The sequence below is a fragment of the Podarcis liolepis genome (genome assembly GCF_965112155.1).
Source record: "Podarcis liolepis genome assembly, chromosome: 5".
NCBI lineage: Eukaryota > Metazoa > Chordata > Lepidosauria > Squamata > Lacertidae > Podarcis > Podarcis liolepis.
Window position 1 is genome coordinate 2,103,515 of NC_139556.1, and position 26,505 is coordinate 2,130,019.

The 26,505-nt window shown below is 44.2% G+C and overlaps 1 protein-coding gene and 3 long non-coding RNA genes across 7 annotated transcripts in view; 2 read left to right on the forward strand and 2 right to left on the reverse strand.

Moving 5' to 3' along the window:
* LOC310707056 lies at positions 1-4,102 on the forward strand. The gene is made up of 2 exons (XR_014526306.1): positions 1-1,185; positions 1,335-4,102. It is a non-coding gene; the product is annotated as an uncharacterized lncRNA (long non-coding RNA).
* Positions 4,103-5,141: 1,039 nt separating this feature from the next.
* On the reverse strand, positions 5,142-6,077 carry LOC310707057. The gene is made up of 2 exons (XR_014526307.1): positions 5,643-6,077; positions 5,142-5,434 (listed from the first exon to the last, which is right to left on the reverse strand). It is a non-coding gene; the product is annotated as an uncharacterized lncRNA (long non-coding RNA).
* Positions 6,078-12,965: 6,888 nt separating this feature from the next.
* LOC310707042 lies at positions 12,966-14,810 on the reverse strand. The gene is made up of 2 exons (XR_014526290.1): positions 14,432-14,810; positions 12,966-13,461 (listed from the first exon to the last, which is right to left on the reverse strand). It is a non-coding gene; the product is annotated as an uncharacterized lncRNA (long non-coding RNA).
* An 87-nt stretch (positions 14,811-14,897) lies between these two features.
* The window catches only part of LRP6 (LDL receptor related protein 6), a 107,777-nt gene continuing 96,169 nt past the window's right edge, over positions 14,898-26,505 (forward strand). For 2 of the 4 annotated variants that reach the window (XR_014526256.1, XM_083503315.1), the window contains exon 1: positions 14,918-15,615. Coding sequence is in view for 3 of the 4 variants with exons in the window: in XM_083503315.1 (XP_083359441.1) it covers positions 15,561-15,615 (55 nt within the window). In the remaining variant the exon portion in view is untranslated. Of the gene's footprint in view, positions 15,616-26,505 lie in introns of all 4 variants that reach the window. The other 2 variants (XM_083503314.1, XM_083503316.1) reach the window with 2 other exon arrangements.

Consider the following 26,505-nt stretch of genomic DNA (forward strand, 5'->3'; position numbering starts at 1 on the left):
GGGGGGAGTCTGCGCGGAAGGAGCTCCCCGGCCGGGGCGAGGCAGGCTCAGCCCGGCAGCGCCAGCCCAGAGGCGAGGCGGCCTCGGAGGGGGAGCCGGAGGCAGGGCGGGGGCGCCTGGAAACTTGCCCCTCGAGGGGCCGGCGGGCGGGCGGGCGGGCAGGCGCGACCCTCAGCGGAGCAGCTCCCCTGCTGAGCCAGGCTTTTTGCTCTTGAAGATCTGGCAACTCTTATCATATGGAAAATCCAGGGGAGAAAAATGGCTTTCCTCCTCGAAGAACCAGAAACGCAGTCCAACTCCACACTTCTATGATTATATGAATGGAACATCTGCCCAGTTGTGGGGCAAGGCAGCACTGTGGGGTTTGGGCAGAGAGCCTCATACTTTTCTCCTGCAAAACTGGAGTTCTTCACGCAGGCCTCCCACCTGCAGACCTGTGGTAGTTTGCGCACTGATACTTTCCTGGCTGCCTGGTTATATGCCATGTGAGAACTGGGTTAGGTAAAGTCCTGGGTCCATTAGGCCACCATAGTATATTGATGGGTGTTTTCTGCACATGGCTACTATGATGCACCCGTAAACAACATTATATTAGTGGGTGGTGTGGGGAGTTTCCAGAAATGTGGTGGCGCGGTCTGCTGGCACTGCAATGGTGGCCTTTGTTCTGCAGTGAATGTTTTCCTTACTGCTAAGAGAGCACTGGGAATCAGGATTGGTGTGACTCTTGGCAGAGCAGCAGACTACTCATAGCAGGATCTGAGGCGCGTCCTGTCAATCAGTGTTCTTGGAAAAATCTTTTGGCCTGGCAAACTGCTCGAGGCAGACCTCACTAAGAGTCTCTGTATTTGTGGAAAGTTCAAAAGTAATTTGATTATGAAACATGGACTTGAAACAAGTGAAAATGGTTTGCTTGACATGCACACTCTTAAATCTGAGCAGTGTGTCACAGCATGCGTGTGGCACTTCTAGTCACCAGACCACAGGAACATGCAACTTCCAAATGTCCAAATGAGAGAGGGGAAGAATTCAGCAATGAAAATGCAGGATATGTTACAAGAAGTTCAAAGAGACCAAAGCTTCACAACATAAAAGGCATGTGCCAGAGGTAGCTGGAGGGAGTCGCTGTTTCCAGTGGCTTATAATATGCTAATGCTAGAAGCCTCTAAGCCAGAGATGAAGAACCCAGTGGCGTAGCGTGGGTTGTCAGCACCCGGGGCAAGGCAAGTAATTTGCGCCCCCTAACCCGTGGATTTGCGCCCCCTAACCCTAACCCCCAGATGTTGCACCCGGTGCGGCCGGGCCCCCCTGCACCCCCCACGCTGCGCCACTGGAAGAACCTGTGGCAATACACATGTTCACAGACCTAAGCTCTGTAAAGGCGAGGCAACAACAAAAAATGTTTAAGGTTTTATTGAATTCTAGAACTGAAGGGGCCAAGCAAACATTAACTGGAAGAATTAAGACCCTGTCCCATATGCTCACCAGCATAACCAATACCACCTAAGAATCAGATCTTTTTCAAAACAAATATGTCTTTATTTATAAAATCATGATTTACCCAGAAATAATAATTTACACGAATAAATCTGATATTACTAAAATCAGCATCGCAATATATAAAAAATGCCCAAATTATGTTTTGTAAATTTGAATTATAGAACATATCATTCCTCTTATAAATCAAATAGGTCAATTTGTCCATTTCTGCTCATGCAAGACACTTCCTTAGCCATTCCCATATGGTTGGAGAATCTTTCCACTGCTGCAGTCAAGAAAATCTTTACTGATTCTGCAGATACCTTCTCATTGATCCAATTAAATAAAATCAACACAGGATAGAGTCTCACATTATGCGATGCAAGACTCATCTCCAAAATCCAGAGGTACACTGGCAATCACACCACATATGTGTTAGATGCATGTTTACTGCAAAACACGTCTAGCATTCGAACCTAGAATCTTTATACGTTCCATTCAGCCTGATGGGACTTAAATACCGACAGCAAAAGTTTAAATTGAGCTTAACATATTGATCAACTTGGTGATATCTCACAAAACACTACATCCAGAGTTGTCTTGAGTCTTAGATGGTGAAATCCAGTTGTCGCTCCCCACCTTAACCTGGCTACTGACTCCACCAACAGCCCACAGGGGGCTTGGGGTTCTTTTGCTAGCAGACCCTTCAACTTATTATTTTTATTAGCACTTCCCATGCTGCCATCTTCATTATCATCCATGTAGGACTTATAGCTGCCAAAAGCAATACTCCTTTGCTGGAAATATTGAAACCATGGTGGTAACCACCCTTCCACAATTTGAGCTATCTCATTCCGGTTACCATTCTTCTGTTATCTTTTAAATCCTTAAATTTATGCTCCCACTTTTCTTAAATTAGCAAATCTGATGGTTAATTTCCTATTAGAAATCTATTATCTAAATAATAATTTATTTAAATTTTCTCTTGGAAATTTGTGTGTCTTAGAATATATTCTAATAGCAATACATCCGGGCTTACAGTAACACTGATTTGTATTCTACGTTTTCATTATTTGGAATGGTATTAAATTTTGTTTTAGCTAGTCTGTTTCAATTTATATACCCCACAGATGTTTCTAGTGCTTTGATGTTAAACTGTTGTAGCTGGTACAAAGTCTCATACACTCTTCTGTGTTATCCAGAGAGTTATCCAAGCAGAACTTAGATTATGGGCAGAGTCAGACATGTGCAGGCTGTCCTTTAGGTAACCTGGTCCCAAACCATTTAAGGTCTTAAATATTAATAGATGCCAATGCAATTGACCCAAAATTGGTGTCACATATCCAGTCCAATCTGCAACCTGCTGCAACAGCTGAAGGTTCTTAGCCATCTTTAGAAGCAGCCCCAGTTAGTTCAAATTGCAATAATCCAGTTGAAAATAACAGAGCAGAGGTGATCAAGGTCAGGTTATGCCACCCAAGTTAGGGCAGCAGCTGGTGGCCACAGGGGATGTACAAGCCTGAGATGATAGAATGCGGTCCGGGCCACTGCTACAAGCAACAAGCTCAAGAGCACTTCAAGCTGCAGACATGGTCTTCGAGGGGAATTGCAGCTCCATCTATAAGATCAAAATAATGCCATAGTTCTTAACGTTGTGGTGAAAAATCAAAATCCCACAACTGTTACAAAGTGCTGATTGTATATTTTCCTGTATTCCCGCAAGTGTGATAGACCACAAGTGCCTACAAATCAGTGGGTGAGGGGATTGTTTTGAAACTTTATGCTGAAAAGAAGAAAAATTGAATGTAAAACTTAATTGTTCAAAGGCAAAATCTCTTAATGTGCTGTGATTAAATAGAGATTTTGTTCTGTGTAAGCTACTTTGAGATCATCTTAAAGGTATTATGTTTTTTGTAAACACTAAAATGAGAAAAATGAGCAAAAGTTGCTAGAAAACATAATCAAAACTATTATAAGAATGGAATTCTAAGGTTTAGTCCAGCCTCTCAACCTTGCGTCCCCAGATGTTGTTGGTCTTCAACTCGCAGCATCCCAACTAGCAGGAGCAGTGTTCAGGGATGATGGAAGTTGTAGTCCAGCATCTGGAGACCCCCCCCCAAGGTTGAGAAAACTGGTCTAATCATTCATTTTCTCATAAATTATAATGTGCCTATGTTTTAATTTGATATTGTGATACATTCCCTGGTAATGACAAGATTTGATTATTGTAATGTGCTCAACATGGGATTTCCTTTGGAAAATGCAATAGGTTCAGAATTCAGTACCCTGAATTTTATGGTACAGAATATAGGGGTTATAGAGGGGTTGCTTTCCCAGGCTCAACTGAAATAGATGGTTTTGATTGTATAAAAAGTTTAGGCCTGTCGACACATGCCTCAGGGTCATGTGAGGCTGTATTTCAGGTGTCTCATATCTAGGCTGTTTCTGCTGCCATCCCCCATAAGTGGAAGCCAATGAAACTGATCTGCCACAGTGAATTTCACAGCACCATGGTGCCATGTCATGTGTTGTTTATTCATGACATTATTAACAGAATGAGTAGGAAGCCAGAAGGCATGTCCAAAGCCTTTGGCTGCTGCTCTGCTGTTTTGTTTCAAAAAATAAGTGATCACATGCATATGTACATAATATATCTGATGCCCCCTCCAATTAATAAACACCTTAAAAATAATTTCAAAACAGCTTGGAGAGTTGATGTTGAAGAAGAGGTAGGTAGTGTCACGGCACTTGAAAAGATGAGTTCAATACCACCACCACCAGTGTATAGATCTTGATCTTGAGCAGAAAAATGTATGTGTGTTCCAGGAGTGTGAAGGTACACTTTGGACACTTGAAAGTATCATGTCTGTCTTCACATTTAAACAGTGGGTTTTACTCCTGTAAGATTATAAGATAAAGGTAAACGTAAAGGACCTCTGGATGCCTAAGTCCAGTCAAAGGCGACTATGGGGTGCGGCACTCATCTCACTTTCAGATTGAGGGAGCCAGCGTTTGTCCACAGACAGCTTTCCGGTTCATGTGGCCAGCATGACTAAACCACTTCTGCCGCAACGGAACACCATGACGAGTGCAAGAGCGCACAGAAATGCAGTTTACCTTCCCACCGCAGCGGTACCTATTTATCTACTAGCACTGGTATGCTTTTGAACTGCTAGGTTGGCAGAAGCTGGGACAGAGCAACTGGAGCTCACTCCATTGCACGGATTCAAACCACCGACCTTCCAAACAGCAAGCTCAGTGGTTTAGATCACAGCACCAACATGCTTAATAGGATTGATCTGCAAAGCTGAGAGGCGTGGACTTCCGCCATTGTTCCGATCTAAGTATACTACAATACTAGAAATAAATTACAATACATATATAATTATTTCATTTTAAAGGTGCAGTCTACAGTCTCCTGAGATGTGCAGGGCAGAATGTTGAATTCCTCTATAGAGTTCTAAGAAGAAAGCTGTTTGCAGTTGCTGTTGTTTAAAAGGGACTCGCATGATAGTTAATGCAACCCATGTGCTGAATGTTCTTGAATGTTCTGTAAGCTCAAACAAATAATGTTTCAGGGCTTGGTGGTTAAAACACCATCTCATTAACAAACAAAAAAGTATGTTTTGCCAATGAAGCCTAAAGTAATTCCAGTACAATAATAAGAAATTTCTTCAGATGTTTTAATAATTCTGCTGAATAATTTAGCAATTGAAAAGCAGTTGCCTGCCCTACGTACAACTTTCTAGCCAGGACTTTCCTTTTTCAAGCCTATTTCTTATAACCTTTTCTAGCTCTTGGGATGCCCTCCAGCCCTGTGATAATATAGCTGCAGGAGTGGCTTATGCAGAAGAGGAGGATGGCTAAAATGGGCAATCCAGTTCTTTTGTGAAGTAAACAGCCCTTGCCAAATCTGTTAAGCAACCCCTTCTGAAATGCAAGCTAGTGGCTGTAGCCACTGAAACTAAATAGATGGAAAAATTCCTTCCAGTAGCACCTTAAAGACTAACTAAGTTAGTTCTTGGTATGAGCTTTCGTGTGCATGCACACTTCTTCTGAAGTGTGCATGAACACGAAAGCTCATACCAAGAACTAACTTAGTTGGTCTTTAAGGTGCTACTGGAAGGAATTTTTTTATTTTGACTATGGCAGACCAACACGGCTACCTATCTGTAAATAGATGGAGGCATTTTAGGAAGCTGACAGCCAGTATGGCAAAAGAAGCAAGGACTTCCTTCCCACCTCCCCCTGACTGTTTATGTGCAAGAGAGGAAAATAGATTGGTAGTTTTAGGAGACCCAGAGTCAAAAGGAGAGCGCAGACACAAAAGCTGAACCATCTTGAACAGTGCTGGAAACTCCCTAGAAAACTAATGGGTGAACAGGCTCTTTGGGGCTGCTAGTACTATGATTTCACCTACATGAAAGAAATGCCATAAACCTTGTGACCTCACTCAAAGGAAACAGCAGGGGTATAGACTGGAACCCCTGAATCTTCTCACTGTTCTGAGATTGGGCCATATATAACACTGGTGTTAGAAACGGAAATCTGACTTACCGGTACTTTGGCAGTACAGACCTGCCTGCATCTCTCATATTGGGTAGAAGAGTCAATGGGGATAAGAAGAGAGCCTCACCCAGGTTGCTGGCTGCTGGTCCTCCAATATGCTAATGGGAAGCCCGCAAGCAGAACTTGAGTGTAACAGTACTTGCCCCTTTTGCAGTTTCCAGCAACTGGTATTCAGAAGCACATTGTCTCCAACAGTGGAGGAAGAGCATAGCCGTGTAGGAGCAATCCCATCAGGTGGTGCAGGTAGGACTGCAGCCAATAGCCAAAGTCCATGGCCACACCGCCCCCACCCCACCTGTGGCTGCCCAAAGAGCAGCAGACGAAGCAGACCCACCATCAGTGCCTGGGCCAGCGTAAGCATCTTGAGGACTTTATTTTGAGAAGCATGTTATAGTTGGAGGGAAACCAGCCTGGCATGTACATGGTAACAGAAGCTCAGTTTATTATTACACATTACATAATAAAAAAGTAAAAAGAAAGTAAAGGACCCCTGGTCCTAGGTCCAGTCGAAGGTGACTATGGGGTTGCGGGCGCTCATCGCGCTTCAGGCCAAGGAGCTGGCGTTTGTCCACAGACAGCTTTTGGGTCATGTGGCCAGCAGGACTAAGCTGCTTCTGGTGCAACAAGTGCCAACCATGACAAGTGTCAAAGCGCACAGAAAAACCATTTACCTTCCCACCGCATTGGTACCTATTTATCTATAGTGGTACATTGTTTCTCAAACTTAATCTGTTCCGGGAGTCTGTTCGACTTCTGAAACCGTTCGAAAACCAAGGCATGGCTTCTGATTGGCTGCAGGAGCTTCCTGCACTCAAGTGGAAACTGCGTCGGACATTTGGCTTCCAAAAAACGTTCGCAAACTGGAACACTTATTTCCAGGCTTGTGGCATTCGGCAGCCGATTTGTGTGGCAACTAGGCCATTTGAGAACCAGAGTATGACTGTACTTGCACTTGGCATGCTTTCGAACTGCTAGGTTGGCAGAAGCTGGGATAGAGCAATGGGAGCTCACCCCATCAAGGGGATTTGAACCGCCAACCTTCTGATCAGCAAGCAATAACACCATAAATGGTGTTTATGGCTAAGTAAGGCTACAGTCTTACCCCAGTTTACCTGAGTATAAGCTCCAATGAATTTAATATAGCATCTGTGTAGACATGGTTAGGATTGTACTTAAATCTGTTTAGCATCAGGGCAGCACAAACAATTTTATTTCTGGTGCTTTAAGGAAGTTAAAAATATAGAGCCTTCCTGAATCATGTCATAAGGAAGCCGCTATATAAATTATGGAAGAAGTATAAAGATTTACTGGAACCAAAAACTCCCTGGTGGCTATAACCCTCTGAAGGCCATTGCAGTGGGGGGAAAAAGTATGGAAACAAACTGGGCCACCTATTAGAAGATAATCAACTGAAAGTGAAAAAAATCAAAGAAATCAGACATTACCTAAAGGACTGGCTACAATATTATCAATTAAACGAGGCTTTTAAAACAGACAGGAAAAAGGGTTTTGCAACGGAAGAATCAAAAGTAGATAAAGAATTAATACAAAATAAGAAGAGTAATATCCAGAATGTACAGGATTCTTTTAGAATGGGAGGTGAAAAATGAAGAGGTGTAAGAAGTAATGATTAAGTAGGTGAAAGATTTTGGTAAAAATATTCAACTATCAGCATGGGAAAGATTATGGAATTTTTTTGGAAGATGTCCTATAGGTGGTAAATAAACTCCCAGCAAACTGCCCAAAATGTATAAAATTAGAAATCTAATGCTTGCTGGAGGTGTAAACAGGCAGAAGGGACACTGTTTCATAAGTGGTGCGGCTGCAAAAAAATCAAGAATTTCTTGGATATTATTTACGAGGAATTGAAAAAAAATGTTCAAGCAAACCTTTGTAAAGAAACCAGAAGCCTTTCTCTTGGGCATTTTAGATATTCCAAATGAAAAAAAGGAGAATATTCTTATATGCTACAACAGCAGCAGGAATATTAATTGCCAGAAAATGGAAATGAGAATTAGTATCAACAAAAGAGGAATGTCAGGATAAATTATTTGAATATCTCAAATTGGCAAAAATGACAGAGACAATTAGGAGACAGCCAAACCAAAATTTCAGAAAGGAGTGGGAAACTTATAAAGAATATTTTAAAAAACAGTGTCCTCACGTCAAAACCTGGACCATTGTAATGATAACTGTGAGACTGCATATGGACTGCTGATAACATTTAACATTGGATTTATCATCCAGAGTGTAATTTTTTAATGAAATTGTTGGGTTTTATATAATTTTTATATAATATTTTAAATGTATTCATATATTTTTCTTAATTTTTAAAAAATCTATTATTATTATTTAATCTTAGTCTTCTTTTTATTATTTTAATTCCTTTTCCTTAATTTTTCAAAAATATTTTTTAAAAAAACTTTCTTTCCCCTTTCCCTTCCCCAAATTTCTAACCTCCATTTTCCCCTAACTCTTAAGAATCAAAATGGTAGTGCCCAAAAGGGAGCCCTAAACCAACACAGGCCACTTCCTGAGATTGCTGCTTCAGCCCTGACTTCCTATTTATTTTTTATTACTTATTTTTTAAAATTAAATAGGAAAAATAAAGAAAATAGAAATAAAAACCTGATTCCTTTCTTTTTCTATTTTTATTTTTAAAGGGGGGAGTCCTCCCTCCCCCTGCCCTCCCATTACTATTGTAAGGTGGGAGTGTGGTTGCTCACAAAGATAACAGCCAGGACTCCAGCCTGTCTTTTCAGATTTTATTGAGTGCAAAACTTATGTACAGTGTAGAAGCTTCAAAACCATGTCTCCTTGACTGGCCTCACGAGGGAATCCTAGGAAGGCACCGTTGTCCTCTTCTATGTCCTCAAAAACCGCCTCCCAGCCCTCCCACAGCCCCATTAGCTTGGGGTAATCCTTGGGGTGTTCTTCTGCATCAAAGCTTTCAGCGATCTCCTCAGGTGCCCATTCGTCTCTTTCCGAGGGTGGGAAGCTTTCAAAATCCCCCTCCTCCTCTGTCGAACCAAACACTTCCCTAAAGAACCTCCCTGGGGGTTTCGGCGTGTCTGGCAAGAGAGCATGGAACTCCTCCGCTAGAAACTCCTCTGTGATACACCCCTCCGGAATCCAAGCATTTTCCAAGCTGGGCGCCCCCTCCCAGGCAACTAGATACTCTAGTTGCTGCCTGTTCCAGCTGGATCCCAGTATCTCCATGACCTCATTGCATTTCTCCCTCTCCACTACGTCTGGCATGGTGGGCATCACCTGCCCCCTCTCCGGGCAGCCGCCCCCTCCCTGTAAGGCAACAACAGTGACCAGTGGAAGACTAGGTGGGTCCTCATGTTGTCCAGCAGCTTCAACTTAAACGCCACGGGATTGACCTGTTGGATGATCTCAAAGGGTCCCACCCTCCTAGGCTTCAGCTTCTTGCACCTTCCCCTCTAGGGCAGCCCCTGAGTTGACAACCACGCCTTATCCCCCACCTGGATGACCTCCCCCGGTCTTTGATGCTTGTCTTCCTCTGCACACCTCTTTGGCCCTCTCCAGGTTCAACTTGAGCTGTTGGTGTATGGCCTCCATCTCTTCCGCAAATTGTTCTGCAGCCGGCACACTCCACGTCTCTCCCCCCCCCCCGCCCTGGAAAAGCCCTGGGGTGACATCCGTAATTGGCAAGAAAGGGACTCATCCCTGTGGACACGTTTTCAGTGTTGTTGTAGGTGAATTCTGCCAGTGCTAACCTCTCCACCCAATCATTCTGTCTCTGACTGACACAGCAGCAGAAGTACTGCTGCAAAATGGCATTTGCTCTCTCGGCTTGTCCATTGGTTTTGGGGTGCCTCGCTGTTGAGAAGCTCACCTCTACCTGCCACAAACTCATGAGCTTGTGCCAAAAACGTGAGGTGAACTGCCTCCCCCAATCAGAAATTACCCTTGAAGGAACCCTATGCAGTCGAAAAATGTGCTCCATGAACATCTTGGCGGTCTCCTCCACTGTCACCGCATGGAAACATGCCACAAAGTGACACATCTTGGTCAACAGATCCACCATGACTATGACTGCCATCTTACCTCTGGATGTGGGCAGGTCCGTTATAAAGTCTATGGACACCACCTCCCATGGCCTCCTGGGTGTGGGCAAAGGTTCTAGTAACCCAGCCAGAGCCGCCCTCTCTCCTTTCGCCCTCTGACATGTGTCACAACCTCACACATATTCCCGCATGTCCTCCCTCACTTTGGGCCACCAAAAGTCGCTCATAAACAACAGCATGGTCTTGTGTTGCCCAAAATGCCCCGCAGTAGGGTTGCCATGGAGCTGTTTGAGACCTTTGGCCCTTAGGGACTCTCCCAGCACATACAGTGCCCCCCGGTAGAACAACAGCCCCCCTTTCTCCTCAAAGCCCCCCTCTGCTCCCACTCCCTCCTTGAGTTTGTTCAGCTTCCTCTGAGCAAAGGCATCATGTCTGGTCAGTTGCATTAGTTCAGCTTCCTCTGCCAGTGCCCCTCCACAAGTCCATTTGTCCTCTGGGAACATGAGCCTGGCCACGGGAGGTCTCTCTTCCTCCCAGTACTCCAGTTTGCGAGATAATGCATCCGCTCTCATGTTCTGCTCTCCCGGGACGTACTGGATCCTAAAGTTAAAGCTGGCAAAAAAATCCACCCAGCATATTTGCCTTTGGCACAACACGCGCGTGATCCGCCAGTACTCCAGGTTCTTGTGATCTGTGCACACCTATCAGGAAGTGCCTCCACTGCTTAAAAGCTGCAAAAATAGCCAGCAATTCTTTGTCATAGATACTGTAGTTTTGCTCCAATTTGTTCAGTTTCCTGGAGAAAAAGGCGCATGGCCTCCAATCTCCCCCCCCCCCTGCATCTTGCTGCAACAGGACCGCTCCGATGGCCCAATCTGAGGCATCAGTTTCCACTCACAACGGCTTGTTGGGGTTCACGTACAATAACTGCCCCTCTGATGCAAAAACCTTCTTCAGTTTCTCAAATCCCCTTTGTGCCTCCTCAGTCCACAGAAACTTCTTCTTCCCATTGAGGCAATCAGTTATAGGCGCTGTCAAATGAGCAAAGTTCTTGATAAACTTTCTGTAGAAGTTGCTGAAGCCCAGGTACCGCTGCACAACCTTCTTTGTCTTGGGGCTTTTCCAGTCTAACAATGCTTTCACCTTCTCTGGATCCATGGCCAGACCTCGGTCCGACAGCTGGTACCCCAGGAACTCGACCTCCTGAGCATGGAACTGGCATTTCTCCAGCTTCACCCACAAGCGATGCTCCTTTAGCTTCCCCAACACCTGGCACACATCCTTCACGTGCTGCTCTTCGTTCTCTGAGAATATCAAGATGTCGTCCAAGAAGCAAGTGCAGTTACGGTACAGTAGCGGGCCCAGCACATGGTGCATGAACTTACTTTTTCTCTTTAAAGAGAATACACACACACAAAAAATTATATTATCTTTTCCTCTCATAGGGGTTTTTAAATATATTTTTTATTTCTTACTTTTAACATTTGATATAAATATACTTCTTCCTTGGGGGGGGGGAGAGTTACCTTTTGTTTTTTGGTTCTCTCCCTCTTTCTTCTCTTAAATTACCACCCAGTTTCAAATCTTCCATATCTGGGTAAGGTAATTGAGAGAGCGGTAGCTGAACAACTTGGTAGGTTTCTGGAGGAAACATCGGCTTTAGATCCATTTCAGTCCGGGTTCCGTCCTGGTTTCGGGACCGGCACAGCTCTGGTTGCCCTAACAGATGATCTCCGTAGACAACTGGATCGAGGCGGGTCAGGACTACTGATCCTTTTAGATTTGTCAGCAGCCTTTGACATGGTTGATCATGGGGATACAGGGCATAGCCCGTAAATGGCTGTGCTCTTTTATCTCTGGTCGGGGACAGAGGGTGGCACTAGGGGGGGAGATGTTGTCGCGCCACACCTTGGTGTGTGGAGTGCCGCAGGGCGCAATCCTCTCCCCGATGCTTTTTAACATCTTTATGTGCCCCCTTGTCCAGATTGTCTGGAGCTATGTGCTGGGCTGTCACCAATATGCTGATGACACTCAGCTCTATCTGCTAATGGATGGCCACACGGACTCGGCCCCGGACACTGATCAGATGCTTGGAAGCTGTGGCTGGATGGTTTCGTGGGAGCCGATTGAAACTAAATCCTTCGAAGACAAAGGTCCTATGGCTGGGTCGGGATGGCATGGGGATGAGGGACCAACTCCCTTCTCTTGCAGGGGCCCAATTAGTGCCATTGCCTTCCGTTTAGAGTTTGGGTGTAATCCTTGACGCCTCCCTTTCCATGGAGGCGCAGGTTACAGCAACAGCCAAGGCAACATTTTTCCACCTTTGCCGCATCAAGCAGTTGGTCCCTTACCTTTCCCGCCCCGACCTGGCCACAGCGATCCATGTGACTGTCATCTCCAGGCTTGACTACTGTAATTTGCTCTACGCGGGGCTGCCCTTAAAGCTGTTCCCAGAAGCTCCAGCGGGTGCAGAATGCAGCAGCGAGGCTCTTCATGGAGTCTCTGCCATGGGACCATATTCACCCAGTGCTTTTCCAGCTGCACTGGCTCCCGGTGGAGTAGAGGGTCAGATTTAAGGTGCTGGTTTTGACCTTTCAAGCCCTTCACGGCCTAGGACCCTCGTATCTATGGGACCGCCTCTCCCGGTATGCCCCACGGAGAGCCTCAAGGTCCATAAATAGCAACACCCTAGTGGTCCCGGGTCCTAAGGAAGTTAAGATTAGCTTCAACCAGAGCCAGGGCCTTTTCAACACTGGCTCCGGCCTGGTGGAACGCTCTGCCTCATGAGACCAGGGCCCTGCAGGATCTGACTTCTTTCCGCAGGGCCTGTAAGACAGAGTTGTTCCGCCTGGTCATTGGCTTGGAGCCAATTTGGTTCACTCCCCCTTTCTTTTTCCTTTCTCCTCCTGTGATGAGGCTGCATTTTAATATTTGTATTTTTTTTGTATTTGTTGTATTTTAATCTTGTTTTTAAGTTGTATTCATTCAACTTGTTTTTATTATTGCTTGTTAGCTGCCCTGAGCCCAGCCTTGGCTGGGGAGGGTGGGGTATAAATAAATAAATAATAATAATAATAATAATAATAATAATATTCCCCCTCCATCCCCCCTCTCCTCTCTTTTCTTTTCACCCCAAATAAATAATTAATAATAATAATAATAATAATAATAATAAATCACATACCTACCTACATAAACCTCCCCACCCACTTTTAATAGTAATGCCCCCCGCGGTGGTCCTTTAAAGGTCAAGGTCAAGGACTCCTGACAGTTAAGTCCAGTCGCGGATGACTCTGGGATTGCGGCGCTCACCTCACTTTACTGGCCGAGGGAGCCGACGTTTGTCCACAGGGCAACCCAGACGAGTTGGCAGGGAATCATCCTATAAAGTAGATAAGCAAGATGGCTAGCTTAAAAGCAATTACATTAAATATCGGGTTTGGGAAACCCTATCAAAAGAAAATGCATCACCTCATATGTAAACGCCATGAAACCACACATTGCCTTCCTACAAGAAGTACACAACCCAAAGGAACTCCTTAGCGACCCCCTCTTCAGTCAACAACGGGTTGCACTTGGCTCAGGTAAGGCCACAGAGTTGCCATAATACTCAAACCAAGACACTATTTCCGGTTTTGTGGAGTTTGTAAACCAAATCATTCTTAAACCAGACCGTTCTTAACCCGAGGTACCACCCTATTCCTCTCCTCTCTTTTCCTTTGACCAGCATTGGGTGCAGACATGCCTCTACCTGTTCCAGCTTTAAACACATGCCTGAAGCTGGATATAGTGTGATATACTGTAAAGTATAAGTATTTCACCTGCATAGTTTTTACTGCTGCTGCTGTGAACCAGTGCACGATTATAAGCAAGTAAATTATATATTTTTAAATTTATTTATCAAGTTGTTGCTTGATTCTTTGTTAAGTGAAGTAAGAAAGGGAGAGCTAGCTTATTTCATAGCTAGATTTGCTCAAAACAAGGTTTTACAGCCTAATTCCTATGCTTTTAATTTTGCTCCCAAGGATGGGATTTTAAAACTGTGTGCAACCCACGCCTTGGAACCTGGAGGGATAAGTTGCAATTAATATATCTTATCCCATCCATTAAAATCCAAAAGAGGACAGCTGTACAGAACAGGGAAATTCTGTAGATTGCATGTTTACCATTTATATAGCATTTTCAGTACTGTTCAAGATTCATATGCATATATGCAGTAATCCTGACACGGATCCTCTTAAAGATAAGCCAATATTATTGTCTTAATGTCTGAAGGAGGGAGGTGCTGGTCGTGGTTTAAGCCTGAGAGCAGAGCAGCCTTGCTTGAGTTTAGGTTCTCCCGTTAGGGTTACCTGCGCAGTACTTCCGAAATGCACGTGAATTTGTAGGTATCGCCTTGAAAGCGACCCCGCCAGGTGAGCGGCAGGGGCGCCAGGGGGGGGCTCCAGCCCCCTCCACATTTCGAGACTGAGGGGGCGGGGCGGGCAGGCGCTCGGGCGCCCCTCGCAGGGAGGCCTTGCCCGGCGGGGGGGGGCGTGTGTGACGTCATGCACTCACGACCCCCCCCCAGTGTTGGGCCCCCCTCGGCGCGTCCTTTTTCCGTCCAGTTATGGAAGCCGCCTGCGTGGCTGGCCAGGTTGGAGCCTCGCCTTCGCTCGCGCGCAGAACCTTCACCGAGGAAATAAAAGCGCGGCCGAGAGAGAGAGAGAGAGAGAAGCCGCCGCCTCCGCCTCCTCCTCCTCCTCCTCCTCCGCTCTTTGTGCCGCTCTCTCTCTCTCGCCGCGCAGCCCGAGTCCCCGAAAGTAGTTCCGGCATTCCTCCGGTCCAGAGCGTGAGATTCCGCAGCCCAGGACCGGATTCCCCGATTCGCGGCGAGAGCGAGCGAGCGAGGGAGCGAGGCGTCGAAGGAGTCCCTGAGGAATGCGGCTGCCGCGTCGCCCCCTTTCCCGGGGCAGCTTCGCGGGGCGGCCTTCGGGGCGTCTCTTCCCAGAAGAGGGGGGCAGGAGCGCCGGGCAGGGGGGCTCTTCGCGGGCCCAGACGTGAGGCGCTCCAGTCCAGAGTTGCCGAAGGTGGAGGAGGAGGAGGAGGGATCTTGCCTGGCTTTGCACCGGGGATCCAGGAGGCGGAGGCCGAGAAGGGGCTGTGCTGCTGCGCCTCTCCTTTCTCTCGGCTTCCCGAGGAAGAGGCTGCCTGAGGAGGAAGGAGCGCGGCCCGAGGGCATGGAGGACGAGGGCTTCCCGCCGCCGCCGCCGCTCTCCCCCTCCTGGCCGGGGGCCGAGGGCCGAGCAGCCCCGTAAGAGAAACAAAGAGGACCAGGTTGGGGGCGGCTCCCTCGCTTCCTGCCCGCCTCCCCCCGCACCCCGAAAGCATGAGAGGGCGGCCGAGGTGCTGCTGCCCCCGCTCGCCGCCCCCGCTGCTCCCCCCGCCGCCGCCGCCTCCTCCGCCTCCCCGCTGCCGCCGGTGAGAGCCCGAGGAGAGAAGATGGGCGCCGTCCTGAGGAGCCTCCTGGTCTGCGGCTTGTGCTCCCTGGCGAGAGGTGAGGCGGAGGCCCAGACGCGGCCCCGGAGCTTCGGGGAAAGGAGGGTCCCCGGCAAGCACGTCCGCGTGTCGTGTGTTTGTGTGTACGGCGCGCATCTCGGGGGGAGGGCAAGGCCTGGCTGGCTGGAGACGAGGCCCCGGGAAGGGGCGCAGCTCGCTCCCTCCCTCCTTCCTTCCTCCTTGCCCAAATCCTGGAACATGGAGGGATTGCAAAGGGGAGAGCTTGCCAGTGCACACAAACACACGGAAGACAGTTCTCTCTCCTTCAGTTTCATGGAGTCTGTCTTTTAAAAAAGAACAGCATACCAGCCTTTATTAGATTTTGTGGTTTTGGGGGAATTAGATCTTCGGAAAATTGTCTCAATTAATTTCCAAGAAATGTGTGGCCATCTGTCTGCTGGTGCTATTGAGTGATAGTGGTGGGACTTCTTTACAACGAATCATGTTTAGAATCGCGGACTGGATAGTCTTGGTTTGGGAGTGTTGATTTTCCCTTAGCAAGGTCTCCGATCCTTGCTAAATAGTTACTTGGGAGTAAGCCACGTTGAAATGAGTGGAACTTACAGCAGTCAACATAGTTAAGATCAGGCTGGAAGCTGTAATTAATAAGGCAATAACACATTTTAGATAGCAACTGTGTGGTCTGATCCACCAAGTTTAATGGAGTTTGCTTCCTTGTAATTGTGTGTGAGATAATATTTAGCCAGCAATCAGTTTGGAAAAGTTGAGTGACTCCTGAGCACACCTGTTTTCGGACATAAGTTCTGATGAATAAAGCAAGTGAAATTTACAGCTTGATCATGACCATGCATACTCAGAAATAATATGCAATTAATATCCCTTTATGCAAAAGGTATGAAATGTTCAGGTCTCCTGCAAAGAACAGTTTTTTTTATTGCATCTGTGAAGTCTGCATATCTTAAAAGTATTTTCAGCCATATGAATTAGTATGAGTTCATTTTGGGCAAAATGAAAAGGCTCCCCATATTTCAGGGAATGTTAATTTCCATTTCAGAGACCAGACTGGAATAGATTTTTATATTTTTGTATCTGAAAATAAAATAAAAATAGGATATATTGGTCAGTTTATTCAGTATTTTATTTCTTTTTTGTCTCTTCCCTCATCTCCCACTTCCTGTACTGTGGTGAGCAGAAGCTTCAGATACTCTACAGCTGATTTGCTGAAGCTGTTTCACATACTGTTTGGAAGAAATACTTGTTCACAGGCATCTCACAACTATTCTTTTTGGTGCAGTGGAAGTAGAAGAATGCTTCTTGTATTTGTGTGTGAAAAGGAATCCTGCCTCAGTTTTTTACAATTCCTCTGCATTTGCTTGCTTGGATGAACATTTTGGGGAGTTGAACTGGATTGGAGGGGAGACCTAGAAAGGCATTTGATAAAAACAACAAAAAACCCATGTGCAAGTATATTCTTGAACTTCAAGCTTTATGCATTTGTTTACCATATTGCATCTTCATAGGAAAATAATATGCACATGTAATACCAAATATTCCTTTGAGGAAGGATAGTTGATTTATATGGCTCTCTGATTTTCAAAGGAAAAATGATTGTTTAAGTTAACTTTTTAATGCATAAAGTTTAGTCTAGTTCTGCTGTGTTGTCCATAATCAATAACCTGACTGAGAGTACAAAAATTAGCAGGATTTTGCCACAAATTATTCTTTTCTCCAAATGTTATGCTATACTTCCATATTTATGAGAATTTCTACAGACTTCCTCATGTATTGTAGAAAAAACGTTTCTAAAGATGCTTACTTTATAATCAAATATGGATTTAATATGCTTACCTTACAATCAAAACTAGGTATATTGACTGCATTCGGATGATCGTATCTTGGATTAATAATAATAGAATCAGAATCATAGAAGGGGGTCACCCTGAGTGTTAGGAATATAATAAAATATTCGTGCTGGATTGCTGCATCCTTTTTCTGCTGTCCTGCTAGGGCTGCTGGTTTTGACTTCAATGAAAATCAAGCTAGGAAATTGCTTTCAAAAGCAACAGTAATTACTTTGCCATTAAATATGCAATCTGTTGGGACTATATTTGCCAGCTTGGCTAAAAACAGTTTTTAGACAGTCTTTTTTTCCTTTGGAAAATATATTTCCTGATGTAAGGCACCTAGGTAAACATACCAGACGTGGGAATGCTCTTTACTAGACAAACTGACAGCTCAATCCTAGGTATGCTTCCTTTTTAGTGAGTTCCAGAGTTCATTAGGGCTTTCTGTACCCCTTTACGTTAATTCCAGAGTGGGTAGTTGTGTTAGTCACCATAGCCTTGTGGTACTTTGGAGATTAGCATGTATTTTGTGGCACAAGCCTTTGTGCATTACAAACGATCGGATGAAGTTGGCTCTAGTCCATGAATGCTTATTCTGTTAATTCCACAAACTTAGTTATTCCTTGCATAATTACTTGGAAGGAAGTCTCATTGAACTAAGTGGTATTAATTTGCATGTAAACAAACACAAGGTCAGCTATAAACCTGCCAGGGTAATATATATGAACATAAAAGGCGTATAAGGATAATGCTCCCAGGGGGTAGGATTCTTTCTATCAGTTGTTAATTTGGGAATTCACTGAGATTTTTGTAACCCCCTTATTCCTGAGCCTGTGAGTGCTGTTGCATTATCCAGTAATAAAGCCTGAGTTGCGGCTGAATATATGTAACAGAGAAACACAGCAAATCCTACCTGTCCCATGAGTGGTGCTATATAGGTGTCACATTCACACTGGATACTATTTTAAAAATATTAATGCTCCAATTTTCCTATGATGGTATGTTGAAAAGGAATTTCCATTATGCCCCTAAATAGTGTTCAAAATTCTATAGGCTACAGGTGCATTTTGCACCTGGCTATAAGTTACTTGCGACCAAGTGGAGATGCCTGGGTGCCAGGATGGGGCCTGACATCTCCACCTGGAGGTGCATGCCTGGGGATCACTGGATCTGGACTGTTTTCACACACTAATACCACATCCTGTAAAATTCTATCAGTTATATTTTATCTGCACAATCAGTGAATTTCAGGAACCAAAATGCTGCTTCTGTGCAGCCTGAGCAGAAGCAGTGAAAAGGTTATGATTAATGGTTTTCACTTGTCTTCACTTACCCCATCACACTGACCTGCTCACAGTTGTGAATAATACTCTTATGTTATGAATGGACCATTAAGAAAAAGATTTAGGAATCGGCTTGTATATATGTGGACTGTCCCTTAATCAAGTAACTTTTTTAGGTTAAGGTCTCAAAGTTCTTAACCTAGCTCAAGCTTGTCATCTGAACTAGCCAGATGTTTAACTGATAATCGATCACAATCAGTCCATAATTTGAAAAATAAGATTCTAGATCCGTCTTGCCCCAAAATGACAACTAAACATTCTGTTTTGGCAACTGCAACCCCAGTTTAAGGTGCCATTTGGCACCTAGCTTCTATATCTGAGTTTCTAACACTGCGCCCAAAGCCCCACAGCAAATTTATAGTAATTAGGTCATTCTTATTCCAGACCTTTTGCTGTCTCCTTGAGGTAGCGGCTTCTTGAGCTGTTACTTGTAAGCCTAAGTGGGGAGTTGAATGAAATACCCAAATACTGTAAGTTTCACAGCTAGAAATCATGACCAGACCCTGGAGAGTTTGTAGGTTTCACCTTTTCTGCCCTCTTAAAAGTGCTGCTCATGCAGATCACGCATCGAGAGACTATCGGATATTAAAGGAGCTTGCAGGTGTGGCATTATTTCTATGAGCAGCGCAGCTAGGATGCTGGAGCAGGGATACAAGGCATTAAAATTTATTTTGCACAAATTACTCTCTGTTTAGTACACTCTCAACTTCCATCTGCCCCTCAGTGTGGCCAGTGGTCAAGGATGATGGGAACTGGAGTCCAAAATGCATGAAGGAAAAATAGTTAGGCTATGGTACTGTAACAAACATTTTTAAAAATAAAAATGGAATGGCTTTGATTGTATTTACGCAATGTTTTGATTTCCAGCTAGGGGCCAGAGGATGCTCATTTCACTCCAGTTTTATTTCTTTCTTCTACCATTTTAAAAAAGCACAAAATAAAGAACAAAAGATGTCTCATAAAATATCAGGAATTGAAGATTTCAAATATTGAGTTGACAGATTGAGAGAGCTCCCCTTCTTTTTATCCTGTATGAACACTTGTTTGTATCTGGTGCTGTGTGAACAGAGTTCCACTTGTGTAATGGGACTTCTTTAACCTCTCCTCCCACTGTGTACCCCAAAATCTGCTGCAGTTTATGAGAATTCACAGGGAACTTGGGGAGGATGTTCCATTGCTCAAGTAGAAGTCTGCTGTGCAAGCTGTCACTGCTATTCAGTGATTTAAAGTAGAACTGCAATTTCACTTTATTTACTAAAAGGTTCTGAGATAACTAATGGCAAAATTTAAAAGCAGTCAGCTTAAAAATCAAAATCAGTAGAACAGCAAAATCAGAAACAGCAATAAAAGTAGAAATGTCTGTGAAAGAACAGCCAAGGTAGCAAAATGCAGCAGTTTATTAAAAGCTTCAGAGAATAGGATTGTTTTACCTGGTGCTTAAAAGTTAGCAACTTAAGTGCCAGCTGAGTGCTCCATGATCTTCATGCCACCACCAGAAAGACCCTATATTGTGTCACCATCCACTTCACCTCAGAAGGTGCCCGTGCAGAAATAAGGGTGCCTGATTAAGATCTTTTAGAGTGAATGAGTTCGTTTGGAACTTTAGACTTCCGTTGTTTAGAATTGTGTAGATGCTTGAACCTTGTGCATGCTGTGTGTTTAGATTTTTTTTGAACAGAAGCTCCATTTTTATGAATATAAGTTCCATAAAACTTAAAATTGTAAAGCAAAGTTTTTAAAAGAAATTTCCCTCAGTATCTAGTTGTTCCTTTCAGGATCAGGGTTATTTCGAAAACACTTCTCTTCTGTCCCCTCCACTCCACCAATAACACCATTCTAATAATTATTTTTATTCAACGTGGATGTGTTTTACTGCCACAGCAGTACAATTTGTCTTGAGTGTGTGTAACTCTGTGTACAGAGACATGGAATTGCTGCCATAAGATGTAAAGATGGGCCACTGCCAGTTGTAATGGCTTTAAAAAATGAGAATCAGGAAAAAATCATAGAGTGGAACATCCTTTTTCAAACACACTATAGCTCTCATTACACCTTTGGGAACAATCTTCCTTATCCTTTCTTTTTAACTCCTTTTCCCTCTTGCCACACTTCTCTAGTGATATGGGTTGGAAAACGTCCAAGTACAATATTTTTCCATGATTTTTTCTCTACTTTTTGACATATGTAGTTTCATAAAATTAATTAGTATCATAAAAAATTGAGCACAATGCAAGTCAAATTGGTCAACTGTAAAGGTTAGAATTGTAGCAAAACCTAAAATCAATGACTGACATAAAATAGTCTGCATGCGCAGACACAATTTCTGATGCCACAGAGGTGAGTCCTGGCACTGCGCTGCGTCGGTTTAGCACAGTGCACTGGTTAAACGACCCCCGTGGGCCGCTTGTGTCCCATGGGCCTTAGGTCGCCTACCCCTGGTAAACCATGTTTTTTGAAACAGGATGAGTGTGGTGGCTCCGTGCTACTTTTCTTGCCTGTCTCTGTCACTAACCACCACAAAACTACTTCAGCACAGGGATCCTTACTTACATTGGTGCACAGTTTACAATTACATCTGAACTGTGGAATTCTGGTTTAATGTCAGTTAAAAAATCAACATCCTTTCTGATTATCCTGGTTTGTTTATTAAACCAGGGTTTTCTGATTTGGACATAATGGGGAAATCTGTATTAATGCAAGCCCGGATCTCTGTGTCGAAGCCAAGATATGATGAGAAGAAGGGAGAGATGAGGGAGAGGTTTTGTGTCCTTGGTGCTTATCCATTGCCTCATCAAACTGGCTTCTGAAACAGGTGCTAAAGACTCTCTTTTTGATAAATATTTTTTATTGATTTTCTAATATTGTTTCAATAACAGCCTCATTATAACAATGCCAATTTTACCCAATTAATGCAATTATTAAAACCAATTATTTATATATCAAATTATACAACTTAGTTAAAGTGACATCCTCATGTGCTAGTTTTGATGGGTTTCTCTTTGTTTTTTATTTTATTTTTTGTCTTCAAAATCTTAATAATTTCAGTTACATACCCTTCAAGATAGTAATCCTTTAGACAGCAGCTACAATCGTATGTTTTCAATTTGTGTTTATATATTAAGTAAGTTATAAAGTTTCAAGTGAAGCACAGTGGTACCTCCAGTTATGAATGGGATCCATTCTGGAGGCCCGTCCATATCCCAAAAATTTTGTAACCGGAGAACTGCTTCTGTACACACATGTGACGCCGCAGAACACTTCTGCGCATGCGCGAAGCGGCAAACCCACTTCCGGATTCGTCGTGGCCATAATTCAAAGATTCCGTAACCTGGAGGTTACGCAACACGTACCACTGTACTCAGTCTGTAATCATTGTTCTTTCCCTCGTGTGGTAATTCCCACCTCACATGGGCTCCATTGCCATTATAAGAGAACAAGGGAAGCGTTCATAGTGAGTACCTCTTGCTCTAGAAAAATAGCACTGCTGAGAGCAATGAAGAACTGTGATCCACTTTGACTCCTTCCATGCACAGGTCATTTTCAGGTTGGATTTATGCAATGTGCTTTAAATGAGGCCGTCATAGAAGACAGTTCAGAAACAGAAACTAGTCCAGATCAGTCTTGCTACACTGCTAACTTAACCTGGGATCACCTATGTTAAAGCATTGACTTCTGGACAGTTTCTGAGCTCAATTTCAAGTGCTGGCCTTAACCTTTAAAATAGAGGCCCTCAAACTTTCTACCTCCAGGGCCCATTGAGAGGACTGGAAGTGATTGAGGCCTGCCAATTGCAAAATGATGGTGCAGAGGCAGAGCCAGTCACAAATGACAGAGGATGGAAATGGGGTTTCACATAATCAACTGGCAATTACTGGCCACTGGTCACTTTCTACTAATCCTTCTTTGGAAATAGCTACATTCTTAGTGAATTTGTTGTAGCAGTTAGTTTTATAGTCCAGTTTTTCTCAAGTTAAGTACAGTACATCATTTCTCAGCCTCCACATTTCAAACAGAATTTGCTGATTCAGAAATACTAGGTGGAGAAGGCCTTTCATGATATATTCTTCCCCACATACCTCTCAAAGGTATTTTTACTCATCTCTTGTCATGTCTTCCCTTCTTTAACACGTAAAGTGTATTGCTGCTCCCAAAAAACTAGCAGTTTTCATCCCTTCTCATTTTATGTTTAAAACTTCGTTATAACCAATTCCCCCTCTTATCCCTTCCTTATCGCACAGGTATTAGGATTGTTGTTACGTTGTCTTAAAAATGTCACCTTTTATTTCTCTCTTTAATTTCTGTTAATGCGTGCGCTCAGAAAAGGAAGAAGTATCCTAGCTTGGCATGAGATTGGGCTGGAAGGTGGAGGATTGGGTGTGTTGGTCAGCAACTTCAGGCACTGCTCCTTTTCTTCTCTCACAGTCCTTCTGTCTGCTTCACCAACTTCCTTCCCGCTCTTTCACTTCCTTTCCACATGCTTGAACAACATCTATTTCCTTCTTTTTCTCCCCTCCAACTTTACGTGTTATTTTTATACTCTTGTTGCACACTTTGTGTGTGTGTTTTTGCACAGACAAGAAGCTGCTGCTTCTGACATCAATCTAAAACCCCTAAGCTTAGGTGTGGTGTGTTGGAGTGGGGTAGTGGAGCTGCACTGCTTAGGTCCACAATCCCACCAACCTCAACCAGCATTGCCAGTGGCCAGGGATGATGGGACTTGTAGTCCCAACAACATCGCAATGACCTCAGATTCCTCATTCTTGCCCTACATGGCTAAAGACCCAAATACCTGTCTTTTCTCATAGCACTCTGCTAGTCTACTGAAATTGCCACCTGAAGCATTTCTCTGGGTTCTCCTGCCATCTGAAGTACAGTGGGTGGCATCAGGAGAGAAATACTTTTCAATGCTGCCTTTTCACCTTTGAAACACCCTCCTTAGATAGGCATACATTGTGCCAAGCAAAAACACTTCTAAGAAATATGAATGTTCTACTTAGAACGGTTTTGACTTTACAGTCTCTTGTTTTAATTTGTTATGTTTGCTTAGTTTTATTGTTTCTTACTACTTTGTTAGCTGTCCAGGCTCCATCCACTTGGAGAGGGCACTTCGGAGCCAGACAGTTGATAGCCCTGATTAACTCCACTTTCCAGCAGGCCACCAGGGAATCAGCTGAAAGGCCATCAACATGAGATAAAGTATCCCCTGCCACTCTCTGAAAACCATTTGGATCCATTAAGTGGTGGGGGCGGACCATCCAAATCAGTCCCACCTCCCTGCAGAGGGGAAGAGTTGCAGAGAAGTCCAGTTGCACCAGGAAGTGATCTGACCATGGCACTTCTTTTGTTTCGCTTTTACTTAGTGTCAGATCACCCACATCCGTAGAGGTGAACACCAGGTTTAAGGCATGTCCATGACTATGAGTTGGGTCAGACTTATTCAGGGACAGCCCCATGGAGGCCATTCTTTTCACGAAGTCCCGAATGACCCCTTGTAAGGTCGTGTCGGCATGGATGTTAAAATCCCCTAGGATAACCAAACTAGGTATCTCCAGGAGAACATCTGCCACGACCTGAAGCAGCTTGGACAGGGAGTCCTTGGTGCAGCGGGGAAGTTGGTACGCCCAAAGGAATCCTGTATTGCCCCTATTGCCCAACTTCCAGAACATGCACTCAGAAAACTGGGTCTTCCCAATAGGACACCTGGTGCAAGCTAATGACTTCCTAAAAATCTCTGCAACCCCCCCCCTCCCCACCCGCATGACCTGGGTTGTTGTGCTTAAGAGAAACCTGGTGGACAAGCAGCGGCAAGAACAGGCCCATCTGCTTCATCCAACCAAGTCTCTGTTAACACATGCCAGGTCAAGTCCTCCATCCACGATTAAGTGCTACTCACAGTATGTTTTTGAACTGTTAGGTTTGCAGAAGCTGGGACAGAGCAACAGGAGCTCACCCCGTTGTGCAAATTCAAACCACCAACCTTCCGATCTGCAAGCCCAAGCTTCTCAGTTGTTTAGACCACAGCACCACCTGCTCCTGCTATTATGGCACCAACCATATTAATAACTTTATTATTGAACAATGTTTATATACTGCTTGATTCCAAGAAACCCTACAAGCAATTGCCAAAAATATTAAACGTTAAAATTCTTGATAAAAAGCAGTTAAAAACAACTATTTAAGAATATTCAAAAGATGATTAAAATCAACAGTAGCTAAAAAGAAATAGACAGGAATAACTTCTACCTGGATTGAGAGCAGTACATGTGAAAAGGATCTAGGAGTCTTGGTTGACCACAAACTTGACATGAGCCAACAGTGTGACGCGGCAGCTAAAAAAGCCAATGCAATTCTGGGCCTCATCAATAGGAGTATAGCATCTTGATCAAGGGAAGTAATAGTGCCACTGTATTCTGCTCTGGTCAGACCTCACCTGGAGTACTGTGTCCAGTTCTGGGCACCACAGTTCAAGAAGGACACTGACAAACTGGAACATGTCCAGAGGAGGGCAACCAAAATGGTCCAAGGCCTGGAAACGATGCTTTATGAGGAACGGCTAAGGGAGCTGGGCATGTTTAGCCTGGAGAAGAGGAGGTTAAGGGGTGATATGATAGCCATGTTCAAATATATCAAAGGATGTCACATAGAGGAGGGAGAAAGGTTGTTTTCTGCTGCTCCAGAGAAGCGGACACGGAGCAATGGATCCAAACTACAAGGAAGAAGATTCCACCTAAACATTAGGAAGAACTTCCTGACAGTAAGAGCTGTTCGACAGTGGAATTTGCTGCCAAGGAGTGTGGTGGAGTCTCCTACTTTGGAGGTCTTTAAGCAGAGTCTTGACAACCATATGTCAGGAGTGCTCTGATGGTGTTTCCTGCTTGGCAGGGGGTTGGACTCGATGGCCCTTGTGGTCTCTTCCAACTCTATGATTCTATGTCTAGGTAGGACTAAACAAAAACATTGTAATGAAAAAGTACACGAAAGGTCGGTGATGTCTGATGGCAATAGGTAGGGAGTTCCAAAGGTAGCTTCTACCACACTAAAATGTCAATTTCTTACAAGTGCAGAATTAATATTATGTGGCACCTGTAACTATGCCAGTTCTATAGGTCAAAGCAGCAGACTGGTTGTATATGGACTAATTTGCCCATCATGTGATGTGCTCTTATTACCTAATTGCAAATGAGCTTGTGACATATTCAATGTGGTTCCTGGAACTGGAAAATTTGCTAGGGAATAAAGAGAGCTGTCTAGTTTTGGATAAGCGTTGTTTCCAGGCAACCAGGCAGAGAAACGTATTTTGGCCCCAAATAAGATAGGTGTGAGGTTTGTGCATGTGTGCCCTCGCATTCTCTTGTGTGTTGCTAACTTTTGATGACTGCATACAAACAAAATTGCTTTGCTGCATGAGACATTCAGTTTTCATCTGGGGCCAACCAGATGTGTCTGGAAATTCATAAGCAGCTTGTGGGTCATCAGAAGTATAGTGCCTCTAAATGTATAGGCTCTGTTCAGCTATCCTCCTTAGTAAAGCGCCTTTGACAGATCTATTCTCTGTGAATTTATCAAATCCCACTTAAAACAATCTAAGCCAGTGCACATTTTTACTATTTGTGGCAGAACAACCTATCATTTAATGATGTGTGGTGTGAAGAAGTGCTTTTTGTCTTGTTGTCCAGACCCTAGGGCTGGTCAGCTTAATTGTGTGTCTCCTGTGTTGTTACCTTATGAGTGGAGGAGAAA